The following is a 25,799-nucleotide window of genomic DNA, read 5'->3' on the forward strand; positions in this document are numbered from 1 at the left end:
ATTTACCATGGCACTTCATTACTATGGCTGGAATCGTCGTTGGCATTCGATTGATGTTTCACTTACAGCCCCAATCAATAAGCTGCTGTTACGACGTACACATGCGATAAACAAACTTTAATGAACGCACTGCAGTACCACCAGCACCAGTTGATGCGGGATTAAATTTATCACATCCACATGAAGATAATACTTATCGTACTCTTCGTTACTTAATCCCACAAGACACACCTTTTCTTATCGTAATGGCGAAACATTTCACTGTTAACAGTGTTGCAGGGTTTTTAAGATGGCAGAACAATGCAAACGCCTATCACTATAAGCGCAGCACATGACATTTCCACAGCCTTAGAAAACACCACAACCCCAGCACATGATATCGCAATGGTAGCACAACTGAAGATCGTACCAGTGCGAAGTACGATCCGACCAGTATAAACGCGCCCTGGAAAGGATTTTGACAACTAAACGATGTTTGTTTTGAAGCGAAGCAATATTTGCTGCATTTATCGAACTAAATATGCTTCATTTAATAAAAAAAAATACAGTAAATGTTACTAACAATCATCGTCCTGACTGTAAAAATCCATCCTAGGACACGTTTATACTCCTTCAATCGTACTTCGATTCTACCGTCGTACTGGTGTTGTGGTAAACTTCGTTGCCGATGTGATATTATGTGATTGCAATGAACCATGTCTGATAGGCGCTCGCGTTGTTCTGTCATCTCAAAAACCCTGTATTTTGTAATCTAAAAAACCCTGAATGAAACAACGCCGCTTATCATCATCGATCGTTAGTCAATGAAAAGAAGCTTTAAAATGTAGCAAACATTAGGTAATGGATTATTTATAGAACGTTCAACTGGTGATATGCATTGTGCATACGCTTTTATTAAAGCAAAATATTGAATTAAGCAGAGGCGTACAGTTTAGCACTCTTGTTACATAGGCTAGGATAACATGAAATGGTGCGATGGTGGTGGTTTTAATGTATTTTATTTTTTATGTAAATATGTTTTTTCTTACTTACGTCTATTGCATCGAGTAGAACAAATTTATTATATTGCATTTAGATTCAATAGGGCTTTGGACGTAAGGTATGTTCATGCACTTTGCTAGAAGAAGGTTAAATAACATTATTTAAAAGAAACATATCTATTATATACTGTCTAGACATTCATCATTAGGTTAAAAAACGGAAAAAATATTAACAAAAATGAATATAATCAAGCATATTTTGATAGTATTAACCAAAAACACGAAGCAAACGAATGTTGTTATACAAATCCATGCAAATATAGGTAGAGCATTTCTTACACAAAATTGCATTTGATCAAAAAGTAGTTTTTTGTTGCAAAGATCTAACCATATACAGAAATGCAGTACATAAGATAAAACTGAGAATGGTTAAATAAAAACATTACAATATGCATCTATATGCGCAAGCGAAAGAACTGATGGGTGTACTCGAATGAATATGATCAAAGTAATGTATGGATTAATGCATTAAAGAAAGGAATAGATTAAAAAAATACACTTCATTCGTATCTCACGACCATTCATTTCAAGGCACACATTTATGACATCAACAAGAGCGAAGAGGATTACATTCATTCCAAGATAATGCCATTCCGTTCGGTTCATGCCGTTTTGCATCGATTGAGCTTCAACAGGAGTAATTACGAGACATGAAACATTAAAAGTTTGTCTTTTGCGAGATATTGTTAAACAAGCCAACTGCACTACGATTTACACACACACACACATTTTTATACTGTTTCGGTGAGCCGATCGACGAACGATTTCCCCTTTTGAACAGTGTGTGCATCATCAAAACACAATTAATCGAGCAGCTGAAGAACATCTCGCAAAAAGGTATCAAACAAAAAGACAGATCAAATAAAGTTGCAAGTAGAAAAGGGACACACAGTATTGCAAAATCTAGCAAAAGGTCAGAAAGAATAGCACGGAAGTGTCACAAACATATTGGCGGTTGGGTCTCATTTGTGTGGGTGTGCGTTTGTTTTGACTTTTTTTATCAGAATTTACGTACAGAAACTATCCGGAGCCCTGAAATCGAGTTAGACACTCCGTGCGCTGTAAGAAGAAAAAAACAACACGAAACGGAAAGTAGTGAACGATAGATGGAAGAAAGGTAAATGCGTCGAAACTGGGCTGATGGACTGGTGATGGAGTGATAGAACGCAAAAGGACATCCAAGAAAGGTTGCAGATAAATGACAAACATATGACGATAAATAAAGCAAGAAAGAAACGGAAACTGTTATAAAGAACTGGTTATTTTAGTAATAGTTCTTCATCGTAGACGCAATGCTAGTGCATGTGTTAATAATAGATTAGTACACTGATAGTAAAAGTTACAACAGATACACTTAGCCTCATTATCATCAACGTACTCTTTAGCAAGGAATTCAATTATATAAAAAAAATATAGTTATTTTACCATTTTACAATTACAAAAATTAAGATTATATTTTAACTTTAATCTTCACGCTTTTTTGCTTTAGATCTACAAATTTTGGAGACGTTTAAAATAAAACACAACAGTACGAATTTCCATGAAAAGTAACTTGAAACAACGCTCAACGCTACTATAATTCAACAACCTCAACAACAACAAAAATGATCGTATAACCGCAATACAGTAATAAAAACAAATCATTGGTTTCCTAACGAAAGCAGTTCGTATATATTGTTTCAAATGAATGGAATTTAAAGATATATTTCTAAACTTTAATCGATTTTTGTAAAACTGTGGTTTTGCAAAAATGATCAGGTGTGTCATTTTTTAATGTCATTTACGAATTTGTGCATCAAGATACAGGCCTGTACCTAGATTATTTGACAGCTACAGGCTAAAAGCTTAAGCTTTAAAACTTATGGTATGATCTGCCCCAATAACGGTGGGACGCCTGCAGATAATGAATGTATGGTTAATAATTTAAATGTTCTTTACAATGAGATGTTAACATAAACAAACAGTGTTTAGTTTATTTAAATAAAAATGTCTATAATTTCGGGGCGTAGGATGAACCGCAAGTTACAAGTGAGCCTCGTCATAAACTTTACACTGAAGGTTAGTTCAGGTCCGAAGGTATTTTAAGTTTGATAGACAGTATAACATAAAATTAATTGATTTTTTTTTTAATTTCTCACAAATTATTTCTGTCACCGTGAGTAGTTGTGTTTTCTTTATCTAAAAAAAGCCTCTTTTGGTGCATTCATTTATGTCCATTTTGCACCCCAAAATTAGTTTCATTTTGTTGTGTTTCAACACAATCAAACAAAAATCCAACGTACGATGACAGGAAATTTATCGGAAATTAATGGAAAATATCGATTTTGTCCCTATCCTCCTCCTCGAAGGGGCCACTATGATGTCCACCGATCAGCAGATTTCCGTCGAAGGTACAACACGCAGGATCAAGTGCAACGGTCAAATACATTTTCTTGTGTCGGGCAAATAGTTATTTTTTGTATGCAGAGAACGTCAGAAAAAAAAATCAAAATTCCAGTTTTATCATACATTTTTTGCTGCAGTGATGATTAAAAATTAACCATAATTTTCCGGAACAAATATATCTAATTATTTAAACTTATCGTAAAGTTAAATATTAAATATTACAATGAACAACACTGAGCCATGTACTCTTGTTCTCATGTTTAATGTTCGTTTTGTCCGATACATTACTCATCTTTTACTCAAGCTGAATTAATATTTAGCTAGCATCGAAATGCGTCCCACATTCTCTATCTCCCTTTTACTTTGAAGTTATTTAAGACATAAAATGTTTTTATTTAGTCTACTTATTGAAGCGGAGTACTACACCGCACCGGCTGTACCATGCAGACGGTGCAGAATCTTATGCACATGGAGAGCACGTGCATATTTCGAACAAGCGAAACGCTAACACTGCCGTTAATGCAACAAATCTACAGAGCCTTTCAGAGGGGCCAATGAATTCGTTCGCATCAGGGATGGTTTTTATCGAAAACAGCTGCAGGAAAAGCGTTTGAGGCAATATTGGATTGATAGTCTGATCCGGGTTTTGTCTGACTGTTACGCTCTATGAATGGTGGGATAAAGCAACAAGCATTTAAGATTCAGTCGACATGAATTGCTTCGGTCTTTAAATACGTAAGTTTCGCTACAACAAGGCACGAATTGAACCAAAGTGTAATATGTCAATCTGTGGAGATCAGTAGACAGTATATGGTATTAATTCTAACTGATGGGGTATTCTGAGGGTATGTTGAGAAGGGAAGTCATCAGTAATGAAACTTCGGCGACCTAAAGAATAATAAGATCCAAATTCGACATAGCCTAATGACGACTTCACTCGATTGGTTGCATTAAATCCAAAATAAAATCCTCAATAGAAGGTACAATATCAAAATATCCAGTAATCGGATTAAACTGAAGAAATCAATTGTGATTCTCATTAAAATGCAATTCGAAAATGCAAAATATATTAAAAAAAGAATCACTATTTAAGGCTCATTTTTTGGTAGGCAAAAATAGTAAGGGAAATTAATTCGGATCTTTGATTACATCTTACGACTCTTCTATTCTATTCCCTTGATGGTAATAAATTGAGAGGTCGAAAAGAAACAAATGATTAAGAAAAGAATGATGATCACCAGAAAAGTGTCCTGAAACAGTAAAATATTCAGCAATCGGCAAAGAGAATATACTTTGCTCTAACGATCGAATGATTAGGACAGACAATAACGTCAGATTAATCGGATACTATCAGCGAAAGTAGCAGATAGACAGATAATCTACAATCGATTGGTTTATCAAGCACTTCACAATCAATTATGAAATGAAATTCGTGATTGCATTCTTTTCTCATTATGGAAGCAGAATTTGTCTCCAGTTGCTCATGCGGCAGAGCCTTGATTATTGTCAATCAAAGCCTGCACATTGTTTTCCACGCGGTTTATCTTGTGGTGCGCGCGATAATCGGTTTTTGATAAAACATTTGTTCTAACCGAACGAACGAAACCGAAATCAAACTGATCCCCCGGAGGCATCTAATAATCCCCGGTAGATAACATGATGGAATGTAATTATCCGAAACCTTGGGCAAAACTGATCCATGGGTCGAACCGTTCAAATCTCGACCCGGTTTATATTTTCCCCAAAGCGAAACTTAATGAGAGTGGGCACCAAATCAAGGATGGGTCCATCTAAACTACGCAACAAACGCAAACATAAAAGCATACTAAATTTTACCGGACTTGTGTGGCACCGTGGCAGAATCTCGCCCATTAACGTTAACGAAGTGGTTAATTAATGCAACAACATTTTACCGAACCGTCATTCATTGCTGTCCCCCGTTTTTTTTTTGCACTAGCGTACGCACACAAACGGACACACGCACGGACACCTCGAGAAAAAAACCGCTTGAATCCTGTTGAAGGATTCACGGGCACACTGTGGCATCCTTGTGGCACCACACTCTAAACAGCGACTGACAACCTTGGGCGTTCACGAAAGGGCGCACATACGGTTCGCGTGTTCGTACGATCCTATTTAATATTCATACACGGAGCACATCCCCACAAAAAAGACACTCCTTAGTGGAGAGTGACGGTAACCGTCAGCCCCAAGAAGCCGGGTTCGTGCCGGGGGCGAAGCATGGCGAAGGGAGTGATAATATCCTTTTTGCTCCGTCGCACGTCATTGCATATAAATCCACTTATTACGCTTGCTGTTTGGTTAGATTAAAAACCGCTCTACAAATGTATGATATGTTCCATGACACAACCCAGTTTCGATGTGATACGTTCATTCTTTGGGGGATTCCATCCTAAACCCACCGATTAACGGGCGGATAAGAATCGTCTATATATAGAGGAATGCCATGTGTAGTTTTTTGGTATCAAATCTGTGAGCTTAGACTTGTGTACCATGAGCTTTTAATGTAGTTGTTTGTACACTTTGTCGATACTGAAAAGCTGTGCCGGTGCATTCTGCGATGAATCAAGCAGGTTGAGTTTTGAAAACGGGTTAACCTTCATCGGAAACTACCAAACACAATATCGTCCCGTTCGTGTTTGATTCGTGCCATCGCTGGGTAACTTCGCCTCATTATACGCCAAACCGGATTTGAAGATGCCGGTGTCATGATAACAACAACAACAAAGAAAAAATCTATAAAAGCTGCAAACCACGTAGTAGTTTCGCCACCACTTGACCGAGGGGCTGCATCTGTCAGGGCATCGTACAGCATAAAGTTCATCACCAACCGAATGCGACTTTGAAAATTGCTATTCAAACCTGTTCCGTGGAAACACGCTAATGATTTCGATTCGACTAGCAACTAGCATAGTTCTCCTTAGCCAAAATCAGGTTTGATCTTTAAATGGACGGCATATATACTGGTACACCTAGAGATACACTATTACAGTATCGATTCTGGAAACAATGATTCAGAATGAATGTGTGAGTTAATTCAAATCTCCCAGAAACATATTTATAATTCTGTTGGATTTAACTCATACACAAAGAATTAAATCTTTTAAAATAATAACGATTTAACTCTTCACAGATGACCTTCATCTCACGTTTCAAATCGTGAGTTAACTCTGGTGGGAGTTAACTCGTGATTTAATTCTTCACGACGACCATTAAGAGTTCTTCAACGAGCTCTACGAGATCTGTACGACGAACTTACTGTCGTACAGGGGATGAGACTCGTCAGTCTCCGATGGGCTGGTCACGTCATGAGAATAACTCCGGAAGACCCAGCCCGTAAAGTCCTTTCAGGTCGTCTACTTGGATGAAGGCAGCGTTGCAGGTCTAAATTGAGATGGAGTGATGGCGTTGATGCGTCTGCCAGAAATGCCGGAAAAATTTGAGCCGGGATATCCGCTCGACCGTGAGCGGTTTAAAGGACTCCTCCTGTATCTTGTATATAAGTATGTATACTTCGGAGTTCTAGGGTTGACCTTACTGGTTTAGCAACTGGTTTAGCAACTCCAACAAAATTTATTGAATTGAATTAGAAATCAACCACCTGTTTGTCTTATTTGCTTGAACGTTGTGCTATAAGCTCTTTGAACTGTCAAACTACAAGATCTGCGTATCAGGGAATCTAAGTACATCAGATACCTTTCATCTTGGCGACAAAATGTGTGACATGAAGGCCGCATTTTATTAAAATGGCAATTTCAAACAAGCTCTGATCTTGTTACTACGATAAAATTTTAACCGTACGCTAGAAACCGTTCGTTACGGTATATTTTTGTATCTCATTGCATCACGCGTACTCAACGATAAGAACGTGATTCTGTCATCCTACTGCCTTCCTCTCTTCGACTTTCGAAAAATGTAACAAAACAAGTGCCAAGTGAAGACGAGCGGAGTTAAATGATTAGGCACGAACTTACTACCAGCGTCTTAAGGGCCGGATATCACAATCAGAGGCAGTTAGGGCGAAAGGGTGTATCGCTGACGGGAACACATTTTTATGATAGTTATCACTAGCCATCGTCGGTCTAAGGTAACAAACACGAACCGTTAAGCCACAAGGTTAGGAAAGATTATTCCGCGGATGGAAAATTCCTTCGGGTGGTATGCCAGTGCTCTTTCTACTGCACGGAGAAAGTGTCACATTTTGTTAGTCTCTTTATTGCCTGTATGCAAATATGTTTTTACGTGTAACGACATTCAACAACCTCGTGATGGTCGAAGATCATACGGACGATAGCAAACGTACAGTAAAGCAAAGCATATCGTAAAGTGATGACCTGCTGGCTTCTGACGCACCAACCCTTATAGTCCAATGTAAGCCACCCTAAGATCACGGACAAAGTGCATTAACTAGCAAGTCACATCAATGGAACCGTGATAGCGTGACCGTATATACCCTCTCAGTGCGCGGCTGATATCAATCTAATCCACCAGTGTAAAACCACGTTTGGACGGCATACGAAGCACTCCCAACCAGCATCCGATAGTCGTATTTTCAATTGCCGAGACCCCAACCAACATGTTCGGGCCGTAGAAAAGCTTGACTCAATTACACACAACTAGGAAACAACTAACGTGCACTCCCCGGGAGATCTTCCACTTGCAGCCACCGGGTAACGAACGGACCACGTTCCGCTTGACAGCCGGGTTTGGTGCCACCAGATGGGCCGAAGAACTGCCACCCAATCAATTGCTCCTTCAAGAAACTTCAGCGAAATAAGTAGCAAAGAATATCTCAACTTTCTCGCACCAAGGGCCACCAATTTCGCCTTCAACACATTACAATTAGACTGTCGGTTTTCATTAACGGTGGGGTTCATCATCATGCTGAACGTACTCCGTCAAGGGTCAAGGGTCAACCATGGGGCTTTCCTCCTACGCTAGCTGAAGTCCCTTTGGAGCTGACAGTCTGCACCACGAATCGATCCACACACACTTCGTGGTTACTTGTTGTGCCACGGCGAATGAATGAAAGGGCGTATAATTGCTAATAATGCGCCACAATTACGCAGCCCCGCTGCAGATAAAAGCAGCACAAACATGGCGGAGGTAGTTGGGTTTCGATCGTTTTAGGTTGGAAAAACTGAAATTGAATACCCATCGGGCGAATTGGCAAAGGCAGATCGATGTAACTGTAAGGAACATGTCGAGAAGTTAGCCACCCATTCGCGGTATCTGATTAAGGAGCATAATTAATGCATGTTCTACCGAAATTGTGACTATGTTTATTGTCTAGAATGATTGATATAGCTGAATGGAGAGTGTTTTGGGTATAAGTTTCACAGGTTTCTTGAAAATCCATTCATTGTCTTTTAGGGATGTAAAAAATACACAAGTACTGCTTGGTTTGCGGACGATTTTATCGTGTTGACCGAAGTCGTGGATCGAGTCTGGGTTTGGACTGGTCCTCCTGAAGTCTAATCAGCCATTATATGGCAGTCATGAACAGCGATAAGCCAGGATTAAGTTTTATATTTCAAATCTTTTGTCAAAGTCTAATGGTGTTATATTTCAGCACTATTAAACGATATACATCGAAAAAAGTTACAACGAATGTAACTAATTTGAGCGATTGTTATGCAAAGCAACGGCAAAACTCGTCCATACACCATTGGCTTATCCGTAGTAATGCCACATCCCGTGTCTCGTGTGCCAAAGTATTCTAATCAACTCAACAGATAAACTAATTTACGTCACGAGGAAACGAAATGAACAAATGAACGTACGAATGGAGATGAAAGCCAGAAGAAAGCTCGTGTCCGTTCGAACGTGACTTTTTCCGTAAAGCAATATAATGTAGGCAATAACTCTACGATCCGCATCATGTAAGGGAACGCACAGAGACAGTTCCACACCACTGCCGTCACACAAACCCGTTTTTGCCTTACAGATCTCGTAAACGAAGCGCTTGGTATAGGCAAGCCGCAGCCAGTGGAGGTACCAAGCGGAGAACAAAAATGTTGCTCGAGTTATTGGATCCGTGTTCATTTTTCATTCCATCCTGGCTAGCTATGCTGCCGGATCGTCTCATTTCCACAGCCGGCATCCTGCACGAGCGGGAGAATAACTGGTGACTAAAATCTGTAGACGGACGGAAATATCTAACAGCTAATTTTGATTGATTTTCACAATTCCGTAACGGTGTGACGGTGCGCAGAACGCCATAATGTGTGTTGTTCAAAACATCAAAACAGCATAGGTCATGGACTGGAACCGTTTCGTAGTCCGGAATTTCGGAAAGTTCCCTTCGTGGTTTCTCAAAATATGCTCAATTTTGGCATTCTTCATTCCAATTGTCGGCAAAAAAATATGGGATTCGGCAGAAAAAACGTCCTAAAAGTCAAAAATAACGATGGTTAATATTATGAGTAGCTAATAGCTTTAATCAAACAAACAAAAAGTAAATGTACAAACCAATTAATGAATTGAAATAAGTAATAATAAGTAAATGTCAATGTTATTTATTTCTCCAAAATATATAAAAACAACACACCTTTTATCAATGTTTACGTTTCACTTCACATTTTCCCACGAATAAACATTCCCAAAATGGTTCCAGGTATACACTAAACTTTATTATTTTAACCACAAACGCTCTCCACCGTCATGGGGACAAGATTAGTTTCAAATATAATTATCATTGTCGTTGGTAATAGTGGTTTGGGTATTATAGTCGATGATTAGATTTATAATTTCAAAGGAAATTGAAAATCAATCCTGATATCATTCCACTAATCCAATCATTTTCCATTTTCGTCCAATCGAATCATCATGCCACGTGTTGCGCTTCACCTGGGAAGCACCGGAAATGAAGGTACGATGGTTTGGAATTGGAACGAAATAATTACTGCCATTCCCCCCGGTGAGTTAACTTGCTGTGGTGTCCAATCCGAACTACTTAAAACCACAAGTGCATCGGAAATATAAGCTACTGCAATAAAATATTCTCCAATATGTGCAACCGGCACTAATTAATATTGACTCAAAACATATTGGATTGATTGAGTCTCCCCAAAGACAAAATTCATCGCTTAACGTTATGCTGAACATTACGATATTACGATTATTTTGATCATTATTCGCTTAAATTATTCAACATCTATAGCATCGTATCAGAAGTATTGCTATAGATCGCACTTAGTATTACCAGCTGTGACTAGGGCAATTTAAATCATTACTTTAACGAACAATAAAATGTTACCCAACCGCCCAAGAAATGGAAAGTTCTTTAAAACAAAATTTAAACAAACTTCACACGTACATAAAAATGTCGAAACCAGGTACTTTCTCCAGGCGATATTCCATCCCTCCATCCCATCGGCATACGCTTCTGGGAGGCTAAAATCAATATTGAAACACGCAACCAGTACACGACATTCGTATAACGCCTACGGCCAAGCGAAAGCCCGTTAGAGTGCGGGAAAATCACGCGGTAAAGGGTAAGCAATTCCCGTTCCCTCCCACCGGGAAAGGCTCGGGTGTATCTCACAGGTATTTGCTGTGAAAGTGAAAATGGCTACAGTCATGTTCACACACACATTTCCCGACACCCGTCGTCCGCCGGAGCGAAATGGATCGATTGCGTCTACAACAAGAAGAGAGGTACTTAACACTAGACCTACCGGAACAGAGTCCTTTCCAGTACTGGCACACTCCATTCTAATCACATTAATTTAGGCGGTAAAGCAATTCGACCATAGGTAAGGGCTGGCTTTTAATTATCTTTTCTACAGTATGAACTACAAGAAATATTAAAACTTATTCCAGCAATGAGCAAAACGATTAAAACACTTGGTGTTTATAATTGCTTTCTACATAAAGCAATTGAGTGTATATTTCTGACCTGGCTAAAGTCACACTCCTGCTTACTATTATCGTTTCAATAATTCAATACTAATAATAATATTGATATTGATATTGGTATATAATAGATAAGTAATAATAAACTTGTAGTAATCGCAAGTTATCTGCTTTATTGTCTATATAACACGAGATTATATCCTCCTATATCAGAAGATCTTTCCCTCATCAGTACTCGGATCTACCTTTTCCCTGCTTTGAGGACAACTTTAACAGATAACGATAAAACATGTTTAACAAATCCAAATAACATTTTGCCAACTACAATTCTTGGTGTTTTCATACAACATTGAGTTGAGTTGTGCTGTTGTTTTGTATACAAAGTGCCTTGACTTGAAGATGTCTGTAAGCATTGACTAGATGAATGGGTAAATTTAATTAGCAGGTCATGGGTGCGTTAATACCATGACGTCCAAACGCCCATAGCTTCCATTAGCGGTCCTTGAAAGTTGTTCTAATGATGTGTTGATATGAGCGAGAACAGAAAAAAAAAACGAGAGAAACACTCAAACAAACATGAATAGGCAAATAGTACCCTAAACAGAAAGCAAAAAAAAACCATCTCAACGCAACTATTGGACGCTCTGAGTGTTGCCTATCAGTTCGATTCTGTTTAGACGTTGTTGTGTGCTACGAACCGAAGACAGATAATCGATACATGATAAGAGATTACGTTTGAGCTAGGGTTGATTGCGATGATGATCAAAACAAAAAAAAAAGGAGAACCATGATATATATTCTGCAGTGTGGTGGAACGTTACAAAGATCGCTCAGATTCATAGAAGGGAAAAAGATCTAAAATAAAAAAGAAAATGTTTCGATTACAGCACATTAAAGAATACACTAAGATGGTACGGAATCAGATCATACAATAAACGGAAGATTTATGTATGACTTTCAAGTACAGTAAACATGAATAATCGATCAAACACTAAAACCAATTAAAAGCCAAACCATAAACACCATAATTGTTATTCCGGTGGGCCCTATACAAACGCCCTTAGTAGCTAAAATGCAAGCATCAGAAGATAACTGCAGATGTCTCTATTCAGATAGTATACGAATAGCAACGATGAATGTTGTCGGAAATGAAGAACTAAACGAAAAAAAACGATTAAATAAACACAATCAAAGCAAACCACGGGCACGAACAGAAGATCCGGAACAAATCATACTATTGACAGCGTATATAGAAATGAGCCAAGCGGCAAAAAAAACGATACAATAATTGGGAAAGAAATACCCGGGACAGAGGGAGGCACTTTCATTAACATGGAGCAGGAAGGAAGGAAGAGAAGGATGGTCTAGCGGAAATCGGAACCAGCACAAGTCCCGGATCCGATGCCTTCGAGTTAAAGGACCGATAAAGAGCAATACATAAAATATAGAGACACACGACGTCTGGGCGAGGTGGACATGGAGACCGGACCGGGAATGCTTCAGCTACGTACCTCGATACCGACGATACTGATTGGGACTTTCTCTCTCCATGGGTCGATCGAGTTGGCTAGCGGCATTCTCCAGCTTTGAAGCGTATGCAGGCAGGTGGACGATATCGAGAGTGTGTGTCCTTCGACCGGGGAGGACGTTTGTCGTCGCCTGTCCTGGGATGTCCTTGCTGGGCACTTTGACTATCTTTCCAGCTTTGCACTGGTGGTACTCTACCGTTTCCGCTTTGCTAACAGCTGTGTGTGCCCAGGTTAACAATGTGCGCTGCCACCACTTGGCCCGTGCTTTACCCAACACCTCCGAAGCAGGATACGGTCGATGACCTAGTTCTTGCTGAGAATAGGGAATTTTCTACCGTGGGCAAAACCGGGCAATCAGGTCCTAGCAGACGCCAGACTGAGAGGTTCGACGGGTTTTTTTCTTATCTGCTGACGAATACCGCACTTGGCGCACTTTGGAACGAACACACTGTACACACTGTGCGCGACTTGCTGCAAACTGCTAACATTTAATCTTCAATCAAAGCATTCACATCAAACTACACACAGATCGATTTGATGATGAGAAGCTGGCAAGCTGGCTGATGATTTATGTCATCAATCTCTTCTTTTTTCAATAACCGTGTGGATTCTACAACACATACATCACATTCCACTACACAGCACTTTTACGCTTTCACACGCCTGTAAACCGTAGAACTGAAATGTTCTCAAAGGTGGTGCCTGGACTGGGTTCAAAATCGGCCCAATCTAGGTGCCTAGGCTGCAGCAGTCTCTTTCCTCATCTAGCAACCAATGCACACCGAAGACACACTGCCGAAGGACGACAGGCTGGTTTTAGCGATGATAATGCGCCAACGCGAAGCAACGCGATGATGATGATGCGCTATTTGACGGGCGATGCAACTAACGGCACCTTCACGGTTGTTCCTGTTGCGCGGGAGACAGCTGCTGATATTTGCTGCTAGTTTGTAACCCATGCACGGGCAACCGCCCATAAACACCGAACGGTGGTGGAGTGCCGCAGGTATTAGTGGGTTACACCAAACCAAGTGAACCACATGGAACCCACCGCCCGATACTGCGAACAGCGAACGCACGTTACGCGAAAGAGGTGACTCGGAAATAAGCTCGCTTCCGTTCCGCTGTGATTGATAGCGATTTACAGCAAACAAAGTCGCTGTGAGCGATAGGACAAGAACAAGGGCACACACAATCTCGTGAAAAACGATGCACGCAACTCGAAAACCAGTAAAGAGCAAGGTGATTCCTTGTGGAGAAAAGTGACAGCACCGGTTGACAGAAGGTTTGACGTAAAAAAAAGTTTTCCTGTTTGTTTTTGATAACTTTTCAGGTTTTAATACGGGTTTTCGTTTGCATGTTTGGTTTTATAACAACATTATTAGTTGTGCCCTATCTCTACTCCAGATTTATTGCATTCGAGTGATATTTAAGCTTTTGTTTACAAATACACAGAGTCTCCCCAAACTGTCAAAGTAACCATCATGGCGGGCTTGCTAGACGTACCAGCTGTGGAATGCGCCGTGGTAAAGTTTGCCGATTGCTGTCATTGAAAGCAGGAGGTGAAATACGGTTTATTTTGGCTGGATGCGCCGCACGTGTTGACTGAAAGCTGTTTGTTTAGTTTAGCAAGTTGTCTGTAAACCGCCATAAAATGTTGAAATCTGCGACAAAAACGAAATGTACGTATGTTAACAAAATTTTTCATGTCGGTTAGAAGGTAACACTTTGCTTTGCTTCACAGTAAAACCCGTTCCTGCTGCGGACAGTGATACCGATTCACTGGCAGACGATAGCAGCGGCGAAGATGAGTTTATGTCCGACGAGGAATACCCAATGTCGGCAGATGAAATGGAGTTTGGCGATGAAGGCGATGACGCACCGGAAGATACGGAGCAATCCGTTGAGCCCACGAAATGGGCCAAAGCGATGGCAAAGTTCCTGCGCAAAGCTACCGATGAAAACATTCTCTCCAAGGCGGCCACGGACGAACAGAAGGAGCGCAAAAAGAAACAAAGTAAAGAGTACGAATTCGAGCTGGTAAGTGCTGAAGGCGCTGTTAAAAAGGAAGCGGAATCTACGAACGGTGACCAAACGGAAGACAAACCGTCCGAATTAAAATTGGCCCAAGAACTGTTACGACAAAAAGCGGCACTAAAGAAGCTCCGACAGAAAGACATTCTAGGCCTACGGGTGCGGCCATCCATTCATGATTATGAGCGTGAAAGAACGCTGCGGAAAGTGGCCACCCGAGGCACGGTACAACTGTTCAATGCCGTACGGCAGCAACAGAAGGAAGTGAACCGAAAGCTGGAAGATGCCGGCAATCTGGAATACAAGCGTGACAAGGTGCTCAAAAGTCTCAACCGGAAGGAGTTTTTGGACGTGCTCATGAACGGACCGCGGGCAAAGTCGGAGCTGGTAGATAACTTGGTCAAAAAGGAGGAAGAGGAGGACGGCATCAAATCAGAGGTGGATTCGGAAGATGAACCGAAATCCACGTGGGGCGCTTTGCGAGCCGATTTCCTCACGGGGAAGAAATCGGGTTGGGATAAAGAGGACGGTCAGGAAGAATCGAAAGTTCCGGACGATCTAGACGACGATATCGGGTCGGGTTCGGACATGGAGTAGAATAAAGCCTTACTGTTCCAACAAGCATACGTACTGGGTCGCTTTTTGCACGGCAGCAAAGGTAATGTACCAGTTTTATTTTATGTGCAGCTTGTATTCCCCACAAGGCTGCGGTATTTGTAACGGTGCCGTCGGGTAGATCGTTATCGGAAGGCTCCATATCATTGTTTCGATTGCAATGTCGGTCGGTGCGACCCATTCCAGCTCGTCTTCGTTTGCGGTGGTACGATCCAGCAGTATCTCACTACTCAGTTCCGCGTTCGTGCTTGTCACGAACTGAAAGTGCAAGCGCCAGCTCACCTCTACCAGATTCGTGCGGAAAGTGGGCGTCACGTGCAGCGGAATGGGTAAAATCACCTGCGTTTGTAGCATCCCCAGGCACACCTCGTGATGTTTGCTGTAGTTGGTAACGCGGGAAATATGTTTGTGTCGTTCCGGTTCGTTCGCGGCTTCGGAAGGGTCAGCGTCATCTGAACCGGCCAGTTCATGCTTCGTGTCTGTCGTAACTACTGCGGATGAATTACCACTGTTTAATTCTGTTTCTTCACATTGTAACGTCACCGACAGCTGAACGCATTTGATCGTTCCGCAGCTAAAGTCGATCGTGGCCACAATATCCTCGCCTAGCTTGTAAGCTGACTTGAACAGACAGAATCGGCCCACCTTGCCCCATTTGTTGTTAATCATGAAGAAGTTCGGTCGCCGGCGTGCGGTCACACCTCGCAAGTAGTGAAGCGCATACTCAATTCGTGAAGGGGGTCTTTTTTTCTCGAGAAATGGATTGTTCGGTGCCAAATCTTCATTCGACTCGTCGTTCAGTGTGATCGCTTCGTCGAGATCGCTCTGAGGCAGCGGAAGCGGAAGCACCCGAATGGGAATGTTCAATGCCTGCACGGTAGAACCCAATCGCTGTGTAGCAACCGTTATTTTATAATAATACTTCACACGGATGCCACGGTACGTGGGCGGTGTATTAAGCGGAACTGTTTCACGATAAAGAACTGCAAAGGGAAGCATGAACGATTGCTGTTAATCAGTTAAAAAATAATTTGTGTCTACACATACATTGTTTCGCTTCCCCCGGCGAAAGTCTTAGGTCACAGAACAGAATCTTCGGTTCGGTTGAATGAAGCACCTCGCCCTTGAGTTGATTGCTCGCGTTTAGTGAAGTGCTTCCACCAACATTTCGGTTCGCAGCTCCATCGGTTGATGATTTCTCGTTGAAAGAAGCGTTACAGTAACAGTGCAGTTGCACCGTTGCCCATGCGAGATTTTCCAAAATATCACTGAAACGGGAAGAACAGAATTGTTAAACACACACACTCACTCCTTTCGGTAGGTGGATTGTCCTTCCTTTACCTATTGCTTTGAGAAATTTTGTGCTCCGGTAAGGATGGATGGATGAAATCGATAAAACATTCAACGATCTCACCGCACATAAATACCGCACTTTGGTCTCTGAGCAGTTTTGCGTTAATTTCTATCATGTTTCTTCGAGTATTACCGTATATTCCCAAGTGGGAAGCGACGTGTAAATATGTGAAAATCAAAACAAACACCCCACTGCAGAAGTGTTGCCAGCTGGAAGCTGGTGCATTTTAATATTTTTTTATCTTTCGTCACAAATTGGTTGCAAATATTCTCGATCTCTTCTACAATGTTTTATAAAATTGAATACTATTTGTATCGAATATCAATTAATATGAAATAAGTAAAACGATTTATTTTATATAAAATTACACGGTGCCCGATGGGTTTTCAATGTCAACCCTCATGTTCATACCCTGTTTTGAATTTCGACATATGCATACCTGCGCTTCGATCACCTCTCTCATTAGCATCCACCGGCCTCGACATCATCTTTGGAATGGAAATGGTAAAAAGAGTTCTCCTACCGCAGATTGCTCTTTCACGAGACCGTGGTGGTCTAAATCTATACAATCCAGTCATCAAAGCACCTGCTCTACTATAGAATCGCTACGCCCCACATACGGAAAGAACTTTGTATTTCGCATTTATTTTGGATCACAATTTATCATCGACCCCAGCAAACCCGCCATGAGTATACTTTTAGAAAGAGCTAATTAGACACTAAAACGATGTCAAATAACACCTCTGAATATCGTTACAAATGAATCCCTGTTTTCAGCATCGTTTCAAATAATGACAGAACGAATTAAAACATCAAATATTAAGTGCACAATAATCAACTAAATTAAAATTAAAACGTTTTCGAATTTACCTGTCCTTGAAATTAATATTATTTTCAAACAACTCGTTGACAAATGAAAACCAACCGTACCACGAACTGTCAGCGCAAAAACTAAAAATGGTCGACGAAAAAAAACACCTTTGCAAACTTGGCATCGTGTACATGTTCATTGACCTCATCAACTCACGAACACAACCACCCATACTCGAAACGCTCTGGGTGTGCTGCATCACGTTCAAGCCCACCTGCACCGGTATCGCTTGCGCTCGCTCGCACACAACCGTACGTCGAATCGGTGTGCGCCGCTCGAGTGTGTGCGTGCAGTCGCGCTTCAATTTTCTGCTCTCCGTGTTCAATTTCACTCCATTCTGTTCCTACGTGTTCAATTTACAGAGAAATTTGTCACTCGCTCGATTCACATTCACGTTCACACGCCTGCCGACTCGTTTCCGTGCTGTCGTCGTGGAAGTCTCTTGGTGCGTGTGTGCGTTTTGCGGAAAATCGGTTTCCCGTTTTCGGTCCATCCGGTTTACCACATCCCGGTTGGGGCTTTTTTGTGTGACGTCGTGCCGTCGTTTGTGTCCAGGCCATTTTTTTTCGGTTTTCCATTTTTTCCGTTGTTACACAGCCCAGGCCACGGAGTGCGTGCCCCTCGGGTCCGGTTTGTGCGTAGTGTGTGTGTTTGTGTGTGTCGGTGCGCGTGTGTGTTCTCTTCTCGCATCCGTTCCATTCTGGTGCCGTGTAGTGTGACGTTGGCGTCCGGGGTCTGTGTCCTCCCCATCCCATACACACTTGGGCCAGGTTTGGCCGTATCTGGACACCCGGGATTGTGAACCATTGCCCAAGAACGGCGGACGTGGTAGTGGTGCCTACTTTGAAAGGATAATTTTGCCAGCAGCAGCAGCAGCAGCCGCCGCCGGTTACAACGCATCCCGCCAGCTGGAATTTTTCACCGAGTGACCAGTTCTAATCTAGCATCGGTTTTTGGCCGCTAGTGACAGCAAGGAAGCTAAAAAGAGGTATTCACTTTCGGTATCCAATCTACCGTTAACCCGCGCCTAGTGTGCATGTGTGTGTGTGCGCGCGTGTGAGTATGTGCCTTTTTGTGATTTGGTATGAGTCGCCGCCGTACGGGTGCGTGTGCGCTTCAGCGAAACAAATGACAAGAACTCGAACCTGAACACAAAATGAACAATCAGTAACAGAAAAAAAGGTCCAATCGAACAACACATTAATCGCAGCAACCAAAGAGAGTTCCCCTGTCTATGCACACACTGGATGCTACAGTGGATAACTTTTACCTGCGATGCGTAACTTATTTGCCATTTCTCTCGCACCCCGAAAAGAAGGGTGTCAAATTTGCACTTGTTCAGTGGCATTGTGTCTTCCACCAGAAAACTGCTCAAAATTAATCGCTTCCGGATCGGTCAAACATTCATACCTCACGAATAAAAAAAAAAACACCACACCAACCACAGTGCTACGTGGACAACGTTTTGCTTTGTCGACCATAGCTAGGTGGGTGGCTGATGAGATGAGGCAGAGGGCGGGTCTTATGAAGCAAGTTCCCCACCCCTCCTCAGTTGCAGTAGTGCATTTAGGGGTTGGGGTGGATCTCTAGTCTGCAGGCGGAAGGTTTTTGTTTGCTTGGCATCCCAGTAGGTGAGATGCGGCAGCCCCTGTTGGGAACTTTCGCCTTCGGCATGAGAAAAAGGTGTTTTTATACGGCGGCATCGAGTGTGTGCGTGTGCGTAGCAAGAGATAACTATTGTTAAATCACCATAAAGAAAAAAAAACATTTTATAAAAATGTTTTCCATACTGTTGGTGTGATGAAGGTTGTGTGATGTGAAGGGTTAATTACTTGGCTAGTAATAATCGAACACAGCAATCTTGATTTAAGTTTTTTGTATCTATTGTTTTTAAGGATTCTAAACACTGGACCTTTTTGGCACAATGGAACACGGCTAACAGATGCAAAGGACAAACAAATAGATGTGCGTTGATGCGATCCATTTAAATGTGTCTATGAGCCACAGAAACATTCGGAAACACATACACATACAAACGATCCGATTAAACCGCCGCCCCAGACACAATTGAATAGAACGCGCCCTGATGGATGGTGGATTTTCCTAGGTTTTCCCTGTCTCCCTACCCGGTCTCCCTACCCGTTAATGCGACACGCAGGGGAGGAGGAGGAGGGGGGGGGATAGATTACCCTCCCCGCGTTTATAAAGCCTATCAGCAAGTGCCGAGTTCTAGAGATGAGCTTTGGGTTTTGGTTTGGTCGAACACACGCACACGGTGCGGTTGCGACCGGTCCTCTAGGATGGGGACGCACCAAATATATTACAATGTGTTGCTATACTAGCGGCGCACTGCCATTCTGCTTCCGAATTACATTCACGATGCGAGTGCGTGAGTGCTGTGTGTGGCCCCCGCGAAGGACCGTCATCATTACCACCAGCAGATGATGGGTATTGTGTACCCGGCCGCCCGGTCATCCCGTGTGGTGGGGGGAGACGTTTGCAAATGGACACGGTCGAACGTGTGAACCGCTCTTCCCTCGCCCGTAGCTGTTGTTCACTTGTCAGTGACACTTGAATAAGCAAATTAGAAAACGGTCTGGGTTTGATCGTGTCTCAAGATGCGGCCGGGGTATCAGAGAGCCACAGAAGCATGGGTAGAATGTGTGGAGCGCGGCAAATGAGAGTGTTCTAAAATTCCCGAGCACTTCGATGATGATGTTTTGTGGCGATTTTGATGACAGCGCGCTCAAAACAGCCGAGAAAACCAAGATTTTAGGGGATTTCATCATAGCGCGTTCGAATGGTCTCTGGCTGTGACTGAAACAATGTGCGAACGAGAACGAGGAAAGGCGTTCTAAATGATCGCATGGACATGATCGAATCAAATGAGATGTTAATTGGTAAACCCACAGGTAAACCTGGCAGACGATTCAGGAAACATCGAATTCATCGATCACCAGACCAGATCATCAGACCACAGGGCTAAAAGAAAACGGGGAACACACCTGAGACAGTGCCAAAGAATGTGCGGATAGGATAGAGAATAGATGTCCAATAGAGACACTTCCAACATATGCACCATTCGCGGCGGTACGCCTCGATCCAGATTTTAGTTGCCAATTGACGGGGGAGATTGTGTTGGTTCGTATCTGCTTCTTCGCCATACATTGCCTCCGGTCTGGCGACGTGGACCAATTCTTTTCAACGCGGGAGAATAAGACAGTGAGAAAATGGAATGAACTCATCATGAAGGCGCGTGGTTATGCTGCCTGCCTGCCTGCTCTGCGAGCGAATAGTTTGATCCAAGTGGAAAGCGCAAAAGCGATCGGAGTCAAGAAGGGGGATAGGGAGGGAAGACTCTAAGAGAAGAGCTATTACACACACACACACACGCATACGTCCCGCGGTCGTTACGCGTCGAGGTCGGGACTCTCGCCGTAGCTGAATTCGTAATTGGTTGTTCTAGCCTAGTAGTTAAAGAGACGCGAATGAACTCCGTGGAGTACGGCCAGACGGTGGAGAATGATGATGGTTAGCTTTTGCCTTAAGAGATCCACCCGTTGTAGTCTTTCGGTTCGTGGCTGTGACGAAACATGAGGTTGCAAAGCGAATTAACTTGTAGCTATTGCATGGTACCACCATATTGCTTTTGGAGAAGAGTCGTATATATATATATATCAGTTAACAACTAAATGAAAGTTTGATCCGGATACTAAAATGATCATTCCTAGTGTCTTCTTAACCTCAAGAAATACTTTCAGTACGGCTCTAGATGGATAGAACAAAGAAGCAAAGATGATGTGTACAAGGTTGTCTGGCAACCGTGTTTTCGCCCAGCTATGGCTTGGCAACGATCACACTTAACTGCTCAGTTCTCTCTGGGTTCGTTGTCTCAGGGTTTTTAGCATATTGTAATGCATAGTCTTGTACGCAGGACCATAATTTCTTGATTATGACCACTGTCAGACGGACAGCAGCAGAGCGTACGTCATCCACCGAGCCGATCGACACTCACAAACACATGCGCTATATATGCACATATAATATATAATAGAATGCAACGCGCCGTAACTTATCCATGATCTTTCCGTGACGAATGATCGTGTGTCGGTGCTCTGAGTGGGGCCGTGTAATACCACCATTATCGTTACTACCATGTTCTGCGTTCCTGTTCGCATTGCATCCACGATCGCGCTGATGGGCAACCCCTTGCTGCTGGAACATCACGCAGTTGCAGCACCGGGCCCGGTTTTGCTTGTGGAGCTTACCAGCGGGATAATCGTCCAATATCCACCGCCAGCAGTCACAGTGGCTTCAGGGTTTGGAACTATCTGCGATCGTCACAATCTGCGCTAGGGAACGAACGACCATGAAAAGCAAACGCGGAACCAACGCACACACACTCGTACGCTGGTTTGTAACTGGTTTTGCTGCTTCCTTTCTTGGTCCCGCGGGAAGACGATCGTTGACCACGGTGTGGTACACCTTTAATGTCCGAAGGTTTCTCTATATACGCTCCTTTCTCTCTCTCTCTCTTTCGTATATATTGGCTGTACGCTGTGGTACAGTTGCGGTTGGCATTGATTAAAAGAAGAAATCCCTTCCCACAATCCCAGTTGCACCCAACTTATGCCTTTCTACGCGTACCGGGACCAGTTTTGTCGCAATCGAGGATCTGTGACCTTCAGAGGGTTTCCCCGGGCATTCGTCGGAACGCCCCCACGCACTTCCCCGTAGAGTTTGTCTTGCATTTTGTCTCGAATTTGTTTGTGTTGGTTGCATTTTTCGCTGGAACATCTTTTGCCGTACGTGCAGGGGCAGAACTTGTTTGACCCTTGGCAAGTAACGATTCCTTTCTGCCACGTTACTTTGTTTTGCCCCCTTCCTTTGGACCACGGCAGATTCCGAATTGAGGCGCCGTGATGGGTTTTATGTCAGTGGTCGGCAATGCATCTCGACAAATCGATACGACGGATGCTCCGGTAGATCGTCTAAATCTGTTGTGGTTCTGAGATCTCGAGGTTCTTGTAAATCCGTTGCGTCCATTGCGTTGATCGCTTGGTTGGTATATATATTTTTGTTTTTTTTATTACAATATTTTTGTGTTTATATTTTTTAACATTTCCTGAATGTTGTTAGTTTAATGATATGCTTAGCTCTTTGACTTTGCTAGGATAAATTTGCCGACATAAAGACGAAAAAAATTCCACACTTATTAAAGTCTCTCCAGCCCACTTCAGCCAGCAACAGCAGGTTTGCCAACCACTGGAATAGGTGAAGGTTGTGCAGCGCGAATGTTTCGGATTGCACAAGCGAAAATGTGCCTGTGTTTAGTTAACCATATTCTTTCCCCGCTAAAATGCTGCACCAACCATCAGTACTGCAGTTGCACGTGGCACTTACGCTGCGAAACGATCCTTCTCTCTGTACGATCACCGTTGGTGCGACGCGCCCGGACGCGCCTGTTGCCTCCGTGCCTTCGACGTTGCCGGTTCGTTTCATACACTTCCATTGTTTCGTTGGGGAGGTGTGTTTTTCGAAACGACATCCAAAGAAAGCTGAGAACGCGCGCGGCATATCCAAGCGAAATAGAGACCACAAAACAACGAACTAGTAATTAACTTATTTTTTCTTGTGATTATTAAAACACATTTCCACTCACTTCCTGCCGGCCGGTGTATCAAATTTATTTTTTTTTTTCGATTCCGAGGGAACCAACAACAAGAACAACAAAAACGAGAGCGGAAATGTACGACTACGGGTAAAAGTTGGGACCATCCCCTTCCTAAATGAATTGGCCTGGTGCGTTGGTGAGAAATTCGTCAATGGTCACACCGCATTGATTTTCCCTTCGCAAACACATCAAAAGCGTGCCGACCGAGCGGTGGGGCAAAAGGCGTTGATTGATTTAGTGCGCGGCGTTCGATAAAACGGCGTACAACCATTGCTTTTTAAAATTCCTCTCACTTGCAGTTGTGACCGCTTCCTTGGATGTCATATCAATCAGAATGTGGACGATTTTTCAAGCCTTCGAAATTGTGAAATGAACCTCAAGCCAACAAATCGACACGCTTTGCATGTGGGCTGGAATTATGCAACGCATCGCGTCTTATCACGAGTTCGGTTCATGTTGTCCACCAGCTAAATCCCCAAAGTCAATTGCCCGATCAAACTGTGGCCTGCTGTAAGCGTCCCGACGACAAACAAACACACGGTTTTATCTGTTATCGGTCGACACTGACTATGCTGGAGGGTTCCATCAACAGCAGCAACAAGATCGTCCATTTCGGTCGAGCCACGCACTTGCTAACGCTGCTGATAGCCAGCTCATTCATAAAGGAATAGCTTGATAAAGCCCTGCTTTCTCGCGCGCGCTTCTCTGAAAAAAAAACCCTTCGTAGTTTCACGGCACACCTCCATTTTCGGTCAGCCATCTCTGCTTCTTGCGCCGTGCCTTTATGTGGCTGGGTTTTCTTCTGCTCTGCGCGATAAGAAATCATTGTTGGCAGTTATTAAAAAAAAGCAACGCGCGCGGGTACGCCAGCACGCACCACCCTACGCGCAAACAATATCGGTGGTAACGGGGAACCGGGTGAGCGCGACCTCTATTCGAATGGGCCTAACTACACGAAAACCCCATCAGTGATAGGAAGGGGTTGGTGCACTTGGTTTTGCAAGCGAACAGTGCGAGTGTGAAGATGAACACGGTCACATCTTTATGACACGTTGATTGTGCCCAAAGTTGTGTGTTGCTAAATCAAACTTCAATATGAAAAGCTAACAACAACAAAAGGTTGATCTTGTAGAAATTCGAACCTTCTTGCCAGTAGATCTAGCGTTGTTCGTACAGCTACCGGAAGAAATAACAATGCGTACCGGCGGATGTGTTGCCCATAGTGAGCAAGAGAATTTTAAGCCGCGCTATAGTAGAAAAAGAAAGACAAAACAAGATGCTTGAGAGGTTTGTTGCCACCACGACTCAACTACCAACTCTGATGGACAACGTTGTTCAGAACGCTTCACTTGCTGCAGCACTCTCTGTCTTTAGTAAAACCTGTGCAAATTTGCGCTTGCTGAGGTACAACTAATTGCGGTAAAGCTGTCTTATCAATTGATTCAGATCACCATTCCGGACCATTCCACAGAGGTTGCTGTGATGAGCAAACCGTGTGCGAGACATTTATCGTCATCTACACCAGATTGGGGGATCTATCTGCACGCGTCACACGGAATCAAAGTGGGTCGGTCGTATGTTTGGTAGTGGTCTGAAATGTGTAAGCTAAGTAACAGCTAAACAAAGGAGCATCAAGAAGCCTAACTGCTGCTCCAGAAGACAATCAAGATCTATTCAAACCCGTTGGACGGTTCGAATGCGAAAAGGGTTGTTGTGTGCGTTCAATCAAAAGGCGTGAAACTTATCAACGAGAGTTCCGATTCCATTGCCTTACTGGGAAGTCCGGCCTAAAAAATAAACAGAGACAGCAGTGTGTGTGTGTGTGTGTGTGTGTGTGTGTGTGTGTGTGTGTTGCTTCCCCGTCCCCGGTGCCAAAGTACAAGGATCACTTGAGCAACCCGGAAAACTGACAGAATAGTCTTAAATCATTAAGTAAGCGTGCCCGTTTGCTGTTGAATGCCACGTCGGCAACTGTTTTGACGCGTGTTGTCCACTTCGTTCGGCGCGCACTGACAGTTTCGAAGTTTATTGCACGGCGATAAATGGACGAAGAGAACAGCATGGTGGTAGCCTCCCCGTTTGGCGTATCATATCGACGAACCCTTCTGTGTTTTGGTGGTGGAATGTTTGGGCTAAATGTGCACCCAGCGTCACAGCAGTGGAGCATTTGTATTTTATTAATTTCTGCTGGTAGCCACCGGTTGACGCGTGTGCACAATCACCCCTATCGTGTACAATTAACTGTTATAGTTCTTCGCACATCAACTCTAATCATTGGGGTTTTTTTCTTTCTATATTTACAGCTTCATTTGACTGATTCGAGACAGGAACGCTTGGAGTAAAGTTTTCGGTTCGGAGATCGTGTTGAACGTGCGCCACAAAAATCATTTGTCCCGGAGACACAGGATAACGCAGATAG

At 43.0% G+C, this 25,799-nt stretch overlaps 3 protein-coding genes across 3 annotated transcripts in view; 1 reads left to right on the top strand and 2 right to left on the bottom strand.

Moving 5' to 3' along the window:
• The window catches only part of LOC128710003 (ribosomal protein S6 kinase 2 beta-like), a 29,571-nt gene extending 16,717 nt beyond the window's left edge, over positions 1-12,854 (bottom strand). The window contains exons 1-2 of the mRNA XM_053805043.1: positions 12,815-12,854; positions 2,056-2,099 (exon numbers count right to left, since the gene is read on the bottom strand). Coding sequence (XP_053661018.1) covers positions 2,056-2,099; positions 12,815-12,854 — 84 coding nt within the window. The remainder of the gene's footprint in view (positions 1-2,055; positions 2,100-12,814) is intronic.
• A 1,632-nt stretch (positions 12,855-14,486) lies between these two features.
• Positions 14,487-15,463, top strand: LOC128707897 (RRP15-like protein). The gene is made up of 2 exons (XM_053802853.1): positions 14,487-14,514; positions 14,577-15,463. Exons 1-2 carry the CDS (start codon positions 14,487-14,489, stop codon positions 15,461-15,463), a joined length of 915 nt encoding a protein of 304 aa, XP_053658828.1.
• A 75-nt stretch (positions 15,464-15,538) lies between these two features.
• On the bottom strand, positions 15,539-16,950 carry LOC128706853 (RAB6A-GEF complex partner protein 2). Its single transcript, XM_053801795.1, has 3 exons — positions 16,823-16,950; positions 16,529-16,749; positions 15,539-16,464 (listed from the first exon to the last, which is right to left on the bottom strand). The coding sequence occupies exons 1-3, from the start codon at positions 16,948-16,950 to the stop codon at positions 15,539-15,541; spliced, it is 1,275 nt and encodes a 424-aa protein (XP_053657770.1).
• Positions 16,951-25,799: the final 8,849 nt, after the last annotated feature.

Source organism: Anopheles marshallii, chromosome 2 (assembly GCF_943734725.1).
Source record: "Anopheles marshallii chromosome 2, idAnoMarsDA_429_01, whole genome shotgun sequence".
Classification (NCBI taxonomy): Eukaryota; Metazoa; Arthropoda; class Insecta; order Diptera; family Culicidae; genus Anopheles; species Anopheles marshallii.